The 16,209-nt window shown below is 42.1% G+C and overlaps 1 protein-coding gene across 3 annotated transcripts in view; it reads right to left on the bottom strand.

Annotated features, from left to right (window-relative positions):
- The window catches only part of CWF19L2 (CWF19 like cell cycle control factor 2), an 803,233-nt gene that overhangs the window by 489,878 nt on the left and 297,146 nt on the right, over positions 1-16,209 (bottom strand). For all 3 annotated transcript variants that reach the window (XM_053708563.1, XM_053708564.1, XM_053708565.1), the window contains exon 10: positions 12,276-12,380. In XM_053708563.1, coding sequence (XP_053564538.1) covers positions 12,276-12,380 — 105 coding nt within the window. The remainder of the gene's footprint in view (positions 1-12,275; positions 12,381-16,209) is intronic.

The raw sequence follows: 16,209 nt of genomic DNA, 5'->3' as shown, positions 1-16,209 counted from the left end.
ATCATAACCCCAGAGTAGAACTCTGACCACTACTAAAAAAACTGGCATGCTAACCTGCACCAGGACAGGAACCCCATGCTCGGGTCCAAGGACCCCTACACTGCAGTCTTCCATAAAGAAGGAACACTCCCCAAGTAAGAAATCACTCTGACCCACAGCATGCTGATACCAGAATTAAATTCCGTGATTCTGAGAACGCAAGAGAGGAGAAAAAAAAACCTATGAGGCAAGAAAACAAGGACCCATGGGCCCTTCACAGATACTGAGGTACCTCCAAATCAAGGAGAACACTTAAGAACCCCATCCCCACCCTAGGTGAGAAGAAGAGAATTAATCAACGGTAACCATCCTACCAAAAGAGGCTAAACCCCTCGGCCAATATTGTCAGCCCAGTTGGTACAGCAACTGGAGCCTACCAAGAAGCATCAGATGTCCCAGCAGAGAAGTAGGGACCTGTCAAAAAACCTCAAACTGAAGCCTCAGGCTGATATTAAACTCCCATGAGAGTCAGAAACCCCCTCCCCCTCCAAAAGGACACTCGGGAGAACCAAACCCTAAGGTTAAGCAGAACTGTCTATACCCGTTCTAGGCAAGAGACATGGTCCTAAGCTGGAGTCCTCGAAAAATGGAACCAATCCAAAGATCTAAAGCTTCTGAAGAACCCATAAGCTGCCTCCTATGGTTAGGAGCACACCCAGATAGTGCCTTCCGCCATATAAAGTCCTTAGATGTAAAGTACCTAGCAACATCCACAAACCCAAGAGTCTGAAAAAAAAACTCCCAACCGGTTTAGGAAATGGGCAACCAGTACAGGTATACCCCGCTCATACAGCGGGTTAGGGACCGGAGCCCCGCTGTAAAGTGAAAACCGCCTTAAAGTGAAACAAGGCAGTTTTAGCTTTCTTTTCAGTGTTTAAAATCTTAAAAACATGTTTGAACTAACATATATTAGGGGTGCAACAGTGCTACGTTTAGTTTAACACTAGCACAGCAAGTATTCAATTAGTATTCAATAAATACTGTACCTGTAAAATAGTGACAATTACTGTAGTACAATTTGCCAGACTATAGCACTGAGACACAGATTGCACTACAATGCAGTTAACAGAGTGAACTAAGCATAGCAAAATGGTGCCAGTTACTTTTCTCGCAATCTCACAATGATTTACAGCAATGTTTCAAAATCTTTGGAGGTTGAACTTCAGCTCCACAAAGCGCTGTATTAGCGAATCGCTGTAAAGTGAAGCGCTGTAAAGTGAGGTATACCTGTACCCCTGGATCACAAGGTAATCCATTTAAACAGGCCTAACGACCTGACCCACATGCTGGAAAGATAAATGGTCAATTTCCTGACCCCAGACAGTTGAAAAGACTGTAACTGACCCCAGACCTCCTACCCTCAAGCCCGAAGGGCTAGATCTGCAATAAGATCGACGGATCGCACCCGAGAGTCTAAAGACCATGCTATGACAAGGGGCAATTCTTATCTTGAGAAGACAACAGTCTCCAGAGATCCTTGCAGGATCGGACTGCCAAGATCCTTGAACTAGAATAACAACAGGAGCCTCTCAGCTCCTGGTAGAAAAGCAGGGTGACAGGTGCACTCCACGTACAAGAGCAAACGAAACACTGAGAAAAGGAAGAAGGGCATGCCCGCACTTCCAGAACAAAATGACCCAACCCAAGATGGGAGGGAAGGAAACATTGCCACCGCAAAAGGAATGCGGCTAGGCAAGAGTCGTCACCCGGAAGATACCGCAAGTGAAGACGCAAATCGTCCACTACTCAGATACTAGACCTCCGGAAATCAATCAGACTCCAAAGGAATGGAAACCTACGGTTCCGATTTCCCCCCACGATGACGTCTGAAAAAGTAGGTCACACATCCCAAGCAATATTGCCAGAAGAAAAAAAAACTTATATCGGAGCTCACAACCTTCCTACAATAAGCGTTGTATCTACGCCCCAGGCCCCATACTTCGTAGTAGGATCCGAGCCCGGAGTTCCCAACACTAGGCCATAATAGCCATTTTTAGAATCCGACAGGATAATCAGCACCACGAGGGTGACATGAACTCAAGAAAGAGTAAAAAGAGCCTGACCAGTACCTGTCTGGTGCAAGAACACTCCAGTAATCGTCTAAGGTCCAAGAAAAATCGACCCGAAGGTTCGATAATATGAACTAGAAAACATAACCTCGGTCTTAACCAAAGTGCACAACTTCCGAGGAAGTGCCCATGCGACCACAAAATCGCAAGTATCAGTTCCAGAGAAAGAACGTTCCCAAAATGGAAGTTACATCAGACATGAGCTTATACAAAACAAATCAAAACGAAAATAAAAGTAAGGCAGCACCCGTGGGTGAGGGCCCAAGGAAAAAGGGTACGCCAACTGGACCAGCCGATCAGAGGCCCCCTTCACGCAAGCTCAGAACTGGAACCGATACATAAAAGAAAAAACAGAATTTATGCTTACCTGATAAATTACTTTCTCCAACGGTGTGTCCGGTCCACGGCGTCATCCTTACTTGTGGGATATCTCTTCCCCAACAGGAAATGGCAAAGAGTCCCAGCAAAGCTGGCCATATAGTCCCTGCCTTCCGTTTAGGAAACCATATGGTACCGTGGTGACTGTAGTTAGAGAAAATAATTCATCAGACCTGATTAAAAAAACCAGGGCGGGCCGTGGACCGGACACACCGTTGGAGAAAGTAATTTATCAGGTAAGCATAAATTCTGTTTTCTCCAACATTGGTGTGTCCGGTCCACGGCGTCATCCTTACTTGTGGGAACCAATACCAAAGCTTTAGGACACGGATGAAGGGAGGGAGCAAATCAGGTTACCTAAACGGAAGGCACCACAGCTTGCAAAACCTTTCTCCCAAAAATAGCCTCCGAAGAAGCAAAGTATCAAATTTGTAAAATTTGGCAAAAGTGTGCAGTGAAGACCAAGTCGCTGCCTTACATATCTGGTCAACAGAAGCCTCGTTCTTGAAGGCCCATGTGGAAGCCACAGCCCTAGTGGAGTGAGCTGTGATTCTTTCAGGAGGCTGCCGTCTGGCAGTCTCATAAGCCAATCGGATGATGCTTTTAAGCCAAAAGGAAAGAGAGGTAGAAGTCGCTTTTTGACCTCTCCTTTTACCAGAATAAACAACAAACAAGGAAGATGTTTGTCTGAAATCTTTTGTAGCCTCTAAATAGAATTTTAGAGCATGGACTACGTCCAAATTGTGTAACAAACGTTCCTTCTTTGAAACTGGATTCGGACATAAAGAAGGTACAACTATCTCCTGGTTAATATTTTTGTTAGAAACAACCTTAGGAAGAAACCAGGCTTAGTACGCAAAACCACCTTATCTGCATGGAACACCAGATAGGGCGGAGAACACTGCAGAGCAGATAACTCTGAAACTCTTCTAGCAGAAGAAATTGCAACCAAAAACAAAACTTTCCAAGATAGTAACTTAATATCTATGGAATGTAAAGGTTCAAACGGAACCCCTTGAAGAACTGAAAGAACTAGATTTAGACTCCAGGGAGGAGTCAAAGGTCTGTAAACAGGCTTGATCCTAACCAGAGCCTGAACAAATGCTTGAACATCTGGCACAGCTGCCAGTCTTTTGTGTAGTAAGACAGATAAAGCAGAGATCTGTCCCTTTAGAGAACTTGCAGATAATCCTTTCTCCAAACCTTCTTGTAGAAAGGAGAGAATCTTAGGAATTTTTATCTTATTCCATGGGAATCCTTTGGATTCACACCAACAGATATATCTTTTCCATATTTTATGGTAAATCTTTCTAGTTACCGGTTTTCTGGCCTGAACCAGAGTATCTATCAGAGAATCTGAAAACCCACGCTTCGATAGAATCAAGCGTTCAATCTCCAAGCCGTCAGCTGGAGGGAGACCAGATTTGGATGTTCGAATGGACCCTGAACAAGAAGGTCCTGTCTCAAAGGTAGCTTCCATGGTGGAACCGATGACATATTCACCAGGTCTGCATACCAAGTCCTGCGTGGCCACGCAGGAGCTATCAAGATCACCGAGGCCCTCTCCTGATTGATCCTGGCTACCAGCCTGGGAATGAGAGGAAACGGTGGAAATACATAAGCTAGGTTGAAGGTCCAAGGTGCTACTAGTGCATCTACTAGAGTCGCCCTTGGGATCCCTGGATCTGGACCCGTAGCAAGGAACCTTGAAGTTCTGACGAGACGCCATCAGATCCATGTCTGGAATGCCCCATAATTGAGTTATTTGGGCAAAGATCTCCGGATGGAGTTCCCACTCCCCTGGATGGAATGTCTGACGACTCAGAAAATCCGCCTCCCAGTTTTCCACACCTGGGATGTGGATCGCAGACAGGTGGCAGGAGTGATCCTCCGCCCATTGAATTATTTTGGTCACTTCTTTCATCACCAGGGAACTCCTTGTTCCCCCCTGATGATTGATATACGCAACGGTCGTCATGTTGTCTGATTGGAACCTTATGAATCTGGCCTTTGCTAGTTGAGGCCAAGCCCTGAGAGCATTGAATATCGCTCTCAGTTCCAGAATGTTTATCGGGAGAAGAGACTCTTCCCGAGACCATAGACCCTGAGCTTTCAGGGATTCCCAGACCGCGCCCCAGCCCACTAGACTGGCGTCGGTCGTGACAATGACCCACTCTGGTCTGCGGATGCTCATTCCCTGGGACAGATGGTCCAGGGTCAGCCACCAACGGAGTGAATCTCTGGTCTTCTGATCTACTTGAATCATTGGAGACAAGTCTGTAATAGTCCCCATTCCACTGTTTGAGCATGCACAGTTGTAATGGTCTTAGATGAATTCGTGCAAAAGGAACTATGTCCATTGCTGCAACCATCAACCCTACTACTTCCATGCACTGCGCTATGGAAGGACGAGGAACAGAATGAAGAACTTGACAAGTGCTTAGAAGTTTTGACTTTCTGACCCCTGTCAGAAAAATCCTCATTTCTAAGGAATCTATTATTGTTCCCAAAAAGGGAACTCTTGTCGACGGAGACAGAGAACTTTTTTCTATGTTCACCTTCCATCCGTGTGATCTGAGAAAGGCCAGAACGATGTCTGTATGAGCCTTTGCTTTTGACAGGGACGACGCTTGTATTAGAATGTCGTCCAAGTAAGGTACTACTGCAATGCCCTTCGGTCTTAGAACCGCTAGAAGGGACCCTAGTACCTTTGTGAAAATCCTTGGAGCAGTGGCTAACCCGAATGGGAGGGCCACAAACTGGTAATGCTTGTCCAGAAAAGCGAACCTTAGGAACTGATGATGTTCTTTGTGGATAGGAATATGTAGGTACGCATCCTTTAGATCCACGGTAGTCATAAATTGACTTTCCTGGATAGTGGGTATAATCGTTCAAATGGTTTCCATCTTGAACGATGGTACCCTGAGAATTTGTTTAGGATCTTCAAATCCAAAATTGGTCTGAAAGTTCCCTCTTTTTTGGGAACTACGAACAGATTGGAATAAAATCCCATTCCTTGTTCCTTTATTGGAACTGGGTGTATCACTCCCATCTTTAACAGGTCTTCTACACAATGTAAGAACGCCTGTCTCTTAATTTGGTTTGAGGATAAGTGAGACATGTGGAACCTTCCCCTTGGGGGTAGTTCCCTGAATTCCAGGAGATAACCCTGAGAAACTATTTCTAGCGCCCAGGGATCCTGAACATCTCTTGCCCAAGCCTGAGCAAAGAGAGAGAGTCTGCCCCCCACTAGATCCGGTCCCGGATCGGGGGCTACTCCTTCATGCTGTTTTGTTAGCAGCGGCAGGCTTCTTGGCCTGCTTACCCTTGTTCCAGCCTTGCATCGGTTTCCAGGCTGGTTTGGGTTGTGAGGCATTACCCTCTTGCTTAGAGGATGCTGAATTAGAGGCCGGTCCGTTCCTGAAATTGCGAAAGGAACGAAAATTAGACTTATTTTTGGCCTTGAAAGGCCTATCTTGTGGAAGGGCGTGGCCCTTCTCCCCCAGTGATGTCTGAAATAATCTCTTTCAATTCTGGTCCAAATAGAGTTTTACCTTTGAAAGGGATGTTAAGCAATTTTGTCTTGGATGACACATCCGCTGACCAAGACTTTAGCCAAAGCGCTCTGCGCGCCACGATAGCAAACCCTGAATTTTTCGCCGCTAATCTAGCTAATTGCAAAGCGGCATCTAAAATAAAAGAGTTAGCCAACTTAAGTGCGTGAACTCTGTCCCATAACCTCCTCATATGGAGTCTCTCTACTAAGCGAGTTTTCTAGTTCCTCGAACCAGAACCACGCTGCTGTAGTGACAGGAACAATGCACGAAATGGGTTGTAGAAGGTAACCTTGCTGTACAAAAATCTTTTAAGCAAACCCTCCAATTTTTTATCCATAGGATCTTTGAAAGCACAACTATCTTCGATAGGAATAGTAGTGCGTTTGTTTAGAGTAGAAACTGCCCCCCTCGACCTTAGGGACTGTCTGCCATAAGTCCTTTCTGGGGTCGACCATAGGAAATAATTTCTTAAATATAGGGGGGGGGGACAAAAGGTATGCCGGGCTTTTCCACTCCTTATTTACTATGTCCGCCACCCGCTTGGGTATAGGAAAAGCGTCGGGGTTGCACCGGAACCTCTAGGAACTTGTCCATCTTGCATAATTTCTCTGGAATGACCAAGTTGTCACAATCATCCAGAGTAGATAACCACCTCCTTAAGCAGTGCGCGGAGATGTTCTAATTTAAATTTAAATGTCACAACATCAGGTTCAGCTTGTTGAGAAATTTTTCCTGAATCTGAAATTTCCCCATCTGACAAAACCTCCCTCATGGCCACTTCAGATTGGTGTGAGGGTATGACAGAACAATTATCATCAGCGCCCTCCTGCTCTTCAGTGTTTAAAACAGAGCAATCACACTTTCTCTGATAAGTAGGTATTTTGGATAAAATATTTGCTATGGAGTTATCCATTACAGCCGTTAATTGTTGCATGGTAATAAGCATTGGCGCACTAGATGTACTAGGGGCCTCCTGTGTGGGCAAAACTGGTGTAGACACAGTAGGAGATTATGTAGTATCATGTTTACTCCCCTCATCTGAGGAATCATCTTGGGCAATTTCATTATCTGTGGCAGTACTGTCCTTACTTTGTTTGGACGCTATGGCACAATTATCACATAAATTTAAATGGGGAGACACATTGGCTTTCATACATATAGAACATAGCTTATCCGAAGGCACAGACATGTTAAACAGGCTTAAACTTGTCAACAAAGCACAAAAAACGTTTTAAAACAAAAACCGTTACTGTCTCTTTAAATTTTAAACAGAAAACACTTTATTACTGAATATGTGAAAAAGTATGAAGGAATTGTTCAAAAATTACCAAAATTGTCTTAAAGCATTAAGAGTATTGCACACCAAATTTCAGAGCTTTAACCCTTAAAATAACGGAACCAGAGCCGTTTACAAATTTAACCCCTATACAGTCCCAGCTATAGCCTTTGCTGAGACCCAACCAAGCCCAGAGGGGAATACGATACCAATTGACGCCTTCTAGAAGCTTTTCCAGCAAATTTCAGATCCTCACACATGCATCTGCATGCCCTGCTCTCAAAAAACAACTGCGCAGTAATGGCGCGAAAATGAGGCTCAGTCTACAACTAGGAAGGCCCCCTAACTGGAAAAGGTGTCTAACACAGTGCCTGCCGTTTAATAAACGTTCCCCAAGTTTATAAATGCGAATTGTCAGCATAAATATGAATAAAATGCCCAAATAAGCAATCGATTTAGCCCATAAAAATGTCTACCAGTTTTTTAGCCCATATTAAGCCCTTTATTCTCTTTGTTTGACTAAGAAAATGGCTTACCGGTCCCCATGAGGGGAAATGACAGCCTTCCAGCATTACATGGTCTTGTTAGAAATATGGCTAGTCCTACCTTAAGCAGAAAAGTCTGCTAACTGTTTCCCCCAACTGAAGTTACTTCATCTCAACAGTCCTATGTGGAAACAGCAATCGATTTTAGTTACTGTCTGCTAAAATCATCTTCCTCTCACAAACAGAAATCTTCATCCTTTTCTGTTTCAGAGTAAATAGTACATACCAGCACTATTTTAAAATAACAAACACTTGATAGAAGAATAAAAACTACATTTAAACACCAAAAAACTCTTAAACATCTCCGTGGAGATTTTGCCTGTGCAACGTCAAAGAGAATGACTGGGGTGGGCGGAGCCTAGGAGGGACTATATGGCCAGCTTTGCTGGGACTCTTTGCCATTTCCTGTTGGGGAAGAGATATCCCACAAGTAAGGATGACGCCGTGGACCGGACACACCAATGTTGGAGAAATGGAGACGTCAAGGAGATTAGCTTCATCCCCAAACGTCTAACCCAGTTTGCCATCCGGCATCTAAGGCCTCGGATCCCTCGACCCACTAGGAGTGAGATCCTCTAGCAATGCCAAAACATGCCTTAGTAGGACACAAAGACATGCCAACCTATAACGGAAGGCAGAATTATCCCTCGCCGGATCAACAAATGACAAAAATTTATAATAGGAGTAAATTAGAAAGTTGCTTAAAATTGCATGCTCTACCTGAATCATGAAAGAAAAAATTTGCGTTCAGTGTCCCTTTAACTATGATCTAATCAGTAGTCAGGACTAAGATAGTTAAGGAGCTAACACAGTTTTCAACAATCCATTTAAATGTACTACCAGCAATTTCAAGTGAGGATAGTGGATATGACACATTTAACATTAACAGTCTTAATCTATTTAAGTTTACATCTTGGGGGATATTCTCGACTATATACACAGTTATGACATGTAAATTCAGCATATTCATGTGCAGCTTGTGTAAAACTAGGGTTGAACTTGAGAGATCCCTATCACAAACTTAACTATGATCCAGAACCCTTACATACATTCGGGATTACATAAGCAGCTGAAAGTAAAAGGGATACATTAAGGCTCCTTAGTAAACAGTATAACAAAACATCTGTATAGACACTTCTTCTCTTTGCTAGCGTGTGGACAGACAAGTCCGGAAACAGTTGTACTGTTTGGTATGGTTCAGGCAAAGTCTTATTTAAGAAAGTTGCTTTCAGCAGCTTTTACTTAAAGGTAAAGTAATGGAAGCGGATGATAACATCTTGAGGCTGTTCAGCAGAAACATTCCTAGGGCGTAGAGCGCTGTGTGCCCTGTCGATCGTAGCATCTTGCCCCTGAAAAGGCCCCAGTAAGACTTTGAAGAGATCTCTGAGGTAGTTAGGGAGATCTTGGTTTGTGATAGTCTCTGGAACACCTCTTAGGCGAAGATTGTTTCTCCTCGATCTGTCTTCGAGGTCTGCCAATTTAGTTTCTACATCTGCAATCTGTTCCGCAAGTGACTGCGAATAAGCAAGCAAATTAGAATGATCCATAGGTCTTCATGCTTACGTTCGTGTTTTTCCGTTCTCTCGCCTAAATAGGTGATGTCTCTTTTGAGATCAGATACTGAAGACTTAATGTCTTGCCTTAGAGAGGCATAATGTGAATCCATTTTAGTAGACAGGGAGTTGATAAGCTCAATAACCACAACATCAGTATGGGGATGAGCGGTATCTTGTAGGCCAAGAGTTCCAGCTATCTTATTAGGTATAGGGAAACTCGAGAATCCTCATAAGAGAAGTCTCTGTCCATCTGGATCTTGTTGTTGGAAATGATCAGCTACAGTTCGTTTAGGGCCTTCTTGGTGCTTAAGTTTCTTTCTCTGTGAGTGCATCATCTTTTTAGGATAATAGATATGTAGGTACAAAACGTGTCAGAAGGATTCTTCACTGTCTTCTTGTAAGTGATAGGGTATTATCAGGTTTATATAACAGAAAGGAGGTCTCGTGGACAATAGCTATTTGGGGGGGTTCCCCTGATCACTGGGGAGCTTAGTCCATCATTTTGGTACTTTTGCTGTATGTATTGAATAAATCACATAGAAGCGTGACCCCAACAGCACAGTCTCTGAGATGTATCCACAAGGGACGTTAAAAGGAACAGGGGACTTCAGGTCAATACCCACTAGGGGTGAGTAAATGGGAAAAGGGAAGACCTATGCAGATAGGGCGCACCAAAGCTTCAGCAAATTAAGTAGTTCCTTTACAGAATCATATGCTGGGCCATCCTCCAAAACACACGGGTACTATCCTTCTGCTCTGTAGAAAGGTAGCCAGCTCTCACTCTATAATGTAAGCATACACAGATGTGTTCCCTTTGGGCCTGGGGGTGGTATATATAGGGGTTATATATCACTAAGGGGACTTAATTGCCGGTATATTTTGGAGAGTCCTGAAGTATGGCCCACCAGTATTTATATAGCAAGCTGTGTGGGTTAAGTGAAAAGAACACTATGCTGTGCAGGTAGCTTGTTATTTGTTGTAAGTCTCCCCTTTACTTTTTTATCACTGATTTATCGTTTGCCTATTGTGGGACCTGCATAGAGATTGCAGCGGTAGTATAACTAGATATTGCCCATGTGCTGCCTAGGACATCCAGGGACCCCTTAAATAGACAGCGTGGCAGGCTCTCTGTGTAGAGCTATTACTGTTTCAATGGGGCTGGTACGATGGGTCTGCTGTAAGTGTAAGTGCATTTGAAACAGTGCATCACACTTACAGTCTCAAGATGGCGATTTGCGCCAAGAATCTTCCGGAGTTTGCAGGCGACTCTTCTCTGTCTCCCCTCTTCAATCCAGGACCTCCTAATCTGACTGCTGTTTCAGCAACACTCCGGGAGTGGAGCGCTGTGTCAGTGCGGCTCTTCTATATGGTCAGAGAGGTAGGTCACTCTGGGATATGTCGCCCATAAGGGCGTGCAGGACGGAGGAGGCCCGTGTGTCAGGAGTCCGTAGCCACAAGAGGACCTGCAAGTTCTGGGTGTCAGTACCTGCTACTTCTCCGGTTAGCACCGTAGTCTTCCCACGGAAGGGACAGAGGAGGGAGGGTTTCAGCTACTCCGGCTATCCCTGTCAGTGAGCCAAAGGTAAGGCCAAAACGGAGCTTTCCAGCTCTAAATAAGATTAATATCAACTGTGAAGATGTGCCAAAAATCTTCCAGGTAGCTAAAAGAGGCTAGTGGCAGATGTTGTAGGGCTAATTTGCTGCTCTAAACTGGCTTTAGGGTACTTTAAAACACTTATGTAGCCGGAGCTCTGTAAAATCACGTCTTGTCTCTTAATGAGCTAGCTCCGCCCCCAAGAGCATGCTATTTTTTTGCTTTCTAATTTTTATGCTTTCTAATTTACTCCTATTATCAAATGCACTTCATTCTCTTGGTATCTTTATTTGAAAAGCAAGAATGTAAGTTTAGATGCCGGCCCATTTTTGGTGAACAACCTGGGTTGTTCTTGCTGATTGGTGGATAAATTCACCCACCAATAAACAAGTGCTCTTTGAGTTCTAAACTAAAAATTGTCTGGCTCCTTAGCTTTGATGTCTTCTTTTTCAAATAAAGATCATAAGAGAATGAAGAAAAATTGATAACAGGAGTAAATTAGAAAGTTGCTTAAAATTACATGCTCTATCTGAATCACGAAAGCAAAAATTTGGGTTCAGTGTCCCTTTAGACAGTGACCACATTTTTAAGACAGGTTCACTGTATCATTTTCAGACCTCCCAAATGAACAGTTGCCGTCAAAATACCGTAATAATAAGTTAAGATGATTATGGTCTTTTGACTGAAAGCAGTGAGGCTGCTTCACCTCCTCCCCCTTTTTTGTATGTCCTCCATTCTTGATTTTAATTGATACTAATAAATGTCCTTGTTTTTAGCTGGCAGCCACAAATGTTGAGGGGCATGCATATCTGTGCCTTTTCGCCACTCTGGCACTATATCACTTAACTTAATGTGTTCCATCTCCTTCTTCCTACTATTTCATTCACATTTTTTTCAGTCTTCCTCAATAATGAAGATATACAGGATTTCATATTTTAAATGTCTGTACATTGTTACGCATTTCTATTTTGAACATCAAATTTATAATCTTAGCTGAAGGTCGACCCTAAAAGTCAACAGAAATTGAAAAAGCATGCCAATATCCTGCTAAAAGCACCAGAGATTAATCCTGCAACTAGCCATGATTCATATATCTTATTTTTCTATTTTACAGTAAATAAATTACAAGCCTACTTGATCTTTTTGTTATATTTATTTCCTTAAAGTGAGATCAGTTCTACATACTTACACAAACTAAAAATGCAACACTATTAAAAAAAAACAAAGACAAATGTTTTGCATTGGTATTCAAGTAGCATACCTGGATATTTGTTTTTCTGTCTCTTACAGAAGATGATGTCTCAGCTTGACTTTCCTTCTGCTTTCGTGCTTCTTCAAGCTGAGCTTTCAGTTTGGTTGCCAAATCCTAAAATAATTAACAACATATATCTAGTTGAGCAATTCTTAGTGGTTGCCAATTCTTATTGCTTTTGGGATGGAATAAAATATTGTCACCCAGACATTAAAGGGACATAAAAAAAAGTTGGGATAGAGACAAAATATAATAATATGTACTACAATAATAATAATAATATGTAATACTATAATAATAGGTAATACTTAGTTTTCATAATGTTAAATTATATCCACAATGAAATCATGCATTATCTAACCTAATATATAAGAAATTACACAATAATCTTCATTATTAAATATCCACTGTAGTTTTTGGATAAAGTTCAGGTTTTTTTTTTTTGTTAAAAAACAGATTATAAATGTGTTTCTTTCGGGATGAGGAGAATCCATAGGTGTCAAATACATGTGGGATATATTTCCTACCACTAGGAGGAGATCAAGAACCCACACAAGAGCCTTAATCCCTCTCACCTCCTCTCCCCACTCAGTTTACGTATAGCTGAGCAGAGGAATGAGATAGAAAAGGTAGTAAAGACAGAAAACAGGGTTAAGAGGTGCAAATAAGAACTATTGTCCATCAAGTAAAAATGTGGACGGGTCCTATGGACTCTCCTCATCCCAAAATAAATACATTTATCAGTAAGCATATATTATGTTTTATTTCGTAAGATGAGAAGAGTCCATAACATGTGGGATACAATACCCAAGCTGAGAGTCCATGTTAAAGGACCAGTAAACACAGTAGATATGCATAATAAACAAATGCAAGATAAGAAGACAATGCTTTAAGGACGGGTGGGACAAAATGACGGCAGTTACTATTTGCCGAACAGTGCGGCCTAAAAGACATTCCTGCCAAAAGCAGTTTCGGAAGAAGCATAAATATCAAAAAGAAAAAAATTAGAAAAAGGTATTTAGAGAAGACCACGTTGCCACCTTGCAAATCTGTTCCAAGGAGGCGACATTTTTTAAGGCCCCAGTAGTAGAAACAGATCTAGTAGAATGAGAAGTTATTCTTTTTGGAGGCGGCTTTCCCATAACCAACTCAGACTTACAAATAGTCTGTTTTAGCCATGATGCCCAAGGCCATCGCTGTAGTCTTTTGACCCTTTCTGGGACATGAACAAGCTAGAAGACTGAAGATAGAATTTTAAGGCTCTGATTACAATCAAAATGTGAAGTAGGCATTACTAAGGGTTAGAAAAAATTGGTCACAGAGATGGAAGAATTATTTCCTGATTAATATTTTCTAAAGACACTACTTTTAAAAGAAAATCATATTTAGTATGGAGGACCAATTTATCTTTATGAAAAATCAAGAAGGGGTGATCAGAAGATAATTCAGGAACTCTTCTAGCGGTAAAAATGGTAGAAGAAAGAGAACCTTCCATGACAATAACTTTAGGTCCAAGGAGTGAATAGGTTGCAGAACAGAAAAAAACAGATTTAAATTCAAAGGGGGAAAAATAGGTCTAATAACAGGACAAATTCTCATCAAGGCTTGGACAAAAGTTTAAACGTCAGGTAATTTGGGTAGTTTTTTTGTGAAACAAAACCGATAATGCAGAAATCTAAACCTTTAAAGAATTTGCCGATAATGCCTTATCTATTCCACCTTGAAGGAACTGAAGAATTCTAGAGATTCTAAAAGATTTCCAAGAAAAAAACTCTAGAAGAATACCAAAGTAAGTAAGCTATCCAAATCTTATGATACATTTTCTACAAAAAAAGGCTTTCTGTCTTGCAGTAGATATAACAGAATATGAGAAACCTCTGTTTTTAAAAACCAGTCGATCAACCTCCACGCCATCAAATTCTGAGATTTGAGATACTCACAGCAGATCTTTCCTTAGGGGTAAAGTCAATGGAGGAAGAGGTAACATCTGTATTAGGCCGCATACCAAGTTTTGCAGGAGCTATGAGAATCACAAAAGCCAATTCCCGTTTGATTCTTGCAAACTGAGGAAAAATCTCTCACATAGCTGAGGGACTTCGAGTCCCTCCCTGATGATTGATGTACTCCACAGCAGTGACATTGACTGACTGGAAGGGGAAAGATTAAAGGGCCCAATAGAATCGCACAAGTTCTAGGATGTTGATAGGTAACCTGATAGGTAACCTCGCCTCCAGAGGGCACCACACTCCCTGCCCCCTTCGAGACTCCCAAATAGAACCCCAACCCATCAGAATTGCGTCCATAGTGATTAGGTCTAGATAGGCCAAAGAAAAGAAGCTCCAAGGGTCAAATAGAGACTTTTCCTCCAGCATGAGAGAGATTATTTGACTGAAGAACTGAGCTCTATGTGCTGTTCCAAATGGAAACAATCCTTTGAACATTGTTGAAGCATGGACAATTGGAGAGGACGAAGATGAAATTAAGCAAAAGGTACCACGTTTGACACTGCTACCATAAGACCCACTACTTCCATACAATGTAGTACAGATGGAGAATGAACTATCTGTAGGAACAGACATGCAGTTTGAAGTTCTGTGAACAATAAGTGCATTTGAACCAAGTCTATTATCACACCAAGATAGCTCACCCTTGTGGCTGGTGATAACGTACTTGGGGGATATTGATTTCCCATCCATGTTCCTGAAGGAAAGATACCATTCTATGGGTATGAGCAGTAGCCAGAGAAAAAGACGGAGCTTGGGCCAAGATATCATCCAAATAAGGAGCAACAGAGATTCCATGAGCTCTGATCACTGCTAAGAGAGCCCCTAAAACCTTTGTGAAGATGCTAGGGGCGGGTGGCCAGACCCAAGAAGAGGGCCACAAATTGGTAATGCTTGTTAAGAAAAGCAAACCTTAGAAACAGGAAATAATCCTTGTGAATTGGAATATGCAGATATGCATCCTTTAAATCTATAGTTGTCATAAATTGACCCTCCTGAATTGGGGGCAAGATGGTACGGATCGTTTCCATTTTGAAAGAGGGTACCCAAACAAATTTATTCAGAGATTTTAAGTCCAGAATAGGATGATAAGTATCTTCTTTATTCAGGACAATGAAGAGGTTGGAATAAAAACCCTGATCCTGTTGAGATATTGGAACAGCTTGGATCACTCCCATATACTCTAAGGCTTGATCACATAAAACAAATTAGCCGACTTTACAGGATCCTATGGAACATGAGTCAGATGAAACCATTCCCATGGAGGTCTGATGTCCATGCAGATTTCTGATTTGAGTTGGGCTTTTTGGTCTGTTGTTTTTAGACCAAGAAGATCCTGGTTTCTAGGAAGGTTTGGAGGATTCAGCCTTCTGGTTGGATGGGGACTTCTAGGGGAGCAAAAACTTTGTTTGCTTGTACCTCCCCTTAAATTTCTTGTCCTGAGGGAAAAAAGCCCCTTTTTCCCCTAGAGACAGTTTTGCTAATAGAATCCAATTCAGATACAAAAGCATCTACCCTTCAAAAGGGACTGATATCAGCCTATTGCTAGAAACCATGTCAGTTGACCAAAGTTTAAGCCATAAAGCTCTCCTTAAAGGGACATTATAAACTAGATTTTTCTTTGCATAAATGTTTTGTAGATGATCCATTGATATAGCCTATACAGGTTATTTTTTGGAGGTTTTTTAAATATAGTTTTGCTTATTTATAAATAACATTGCGCCACTTTTCAGACTCCTAACCAAGCCCAAAGTTCTATAAGTATACTGATGTATACCTACTCCAGATTGCTCCTGTTTGTGCAAAGAGTCTTTTCATATGCTGAGGAAGGGGGGGGGGGGGAGTGTCTTCTCTTTTTGGTATACAATCACTTTAGGTGGGTGTTCCAGCTAAACTTTTCAACAGAGCTAAACTGGGAGCTTCTAAGTAAGTTTTTAAAC

Source organism: Bombina bombina, chromosome 3 (assembly GCF_027579735.1).
Source record: "Bombina bombina isolate aBomBom1 chromosome 3, aBomBom1.pri, whole genome shotgun sequence".
NCBI lineage: Eukaryota > Metazoa > Chordata > Amphibia > Anura > Bombinatoridae > Bombina > Bombina bombina.
Note: the sequence above shows the minus strand (reverse complement) of the source record. Positions and strands in the feature narration are given on the sequence as shown.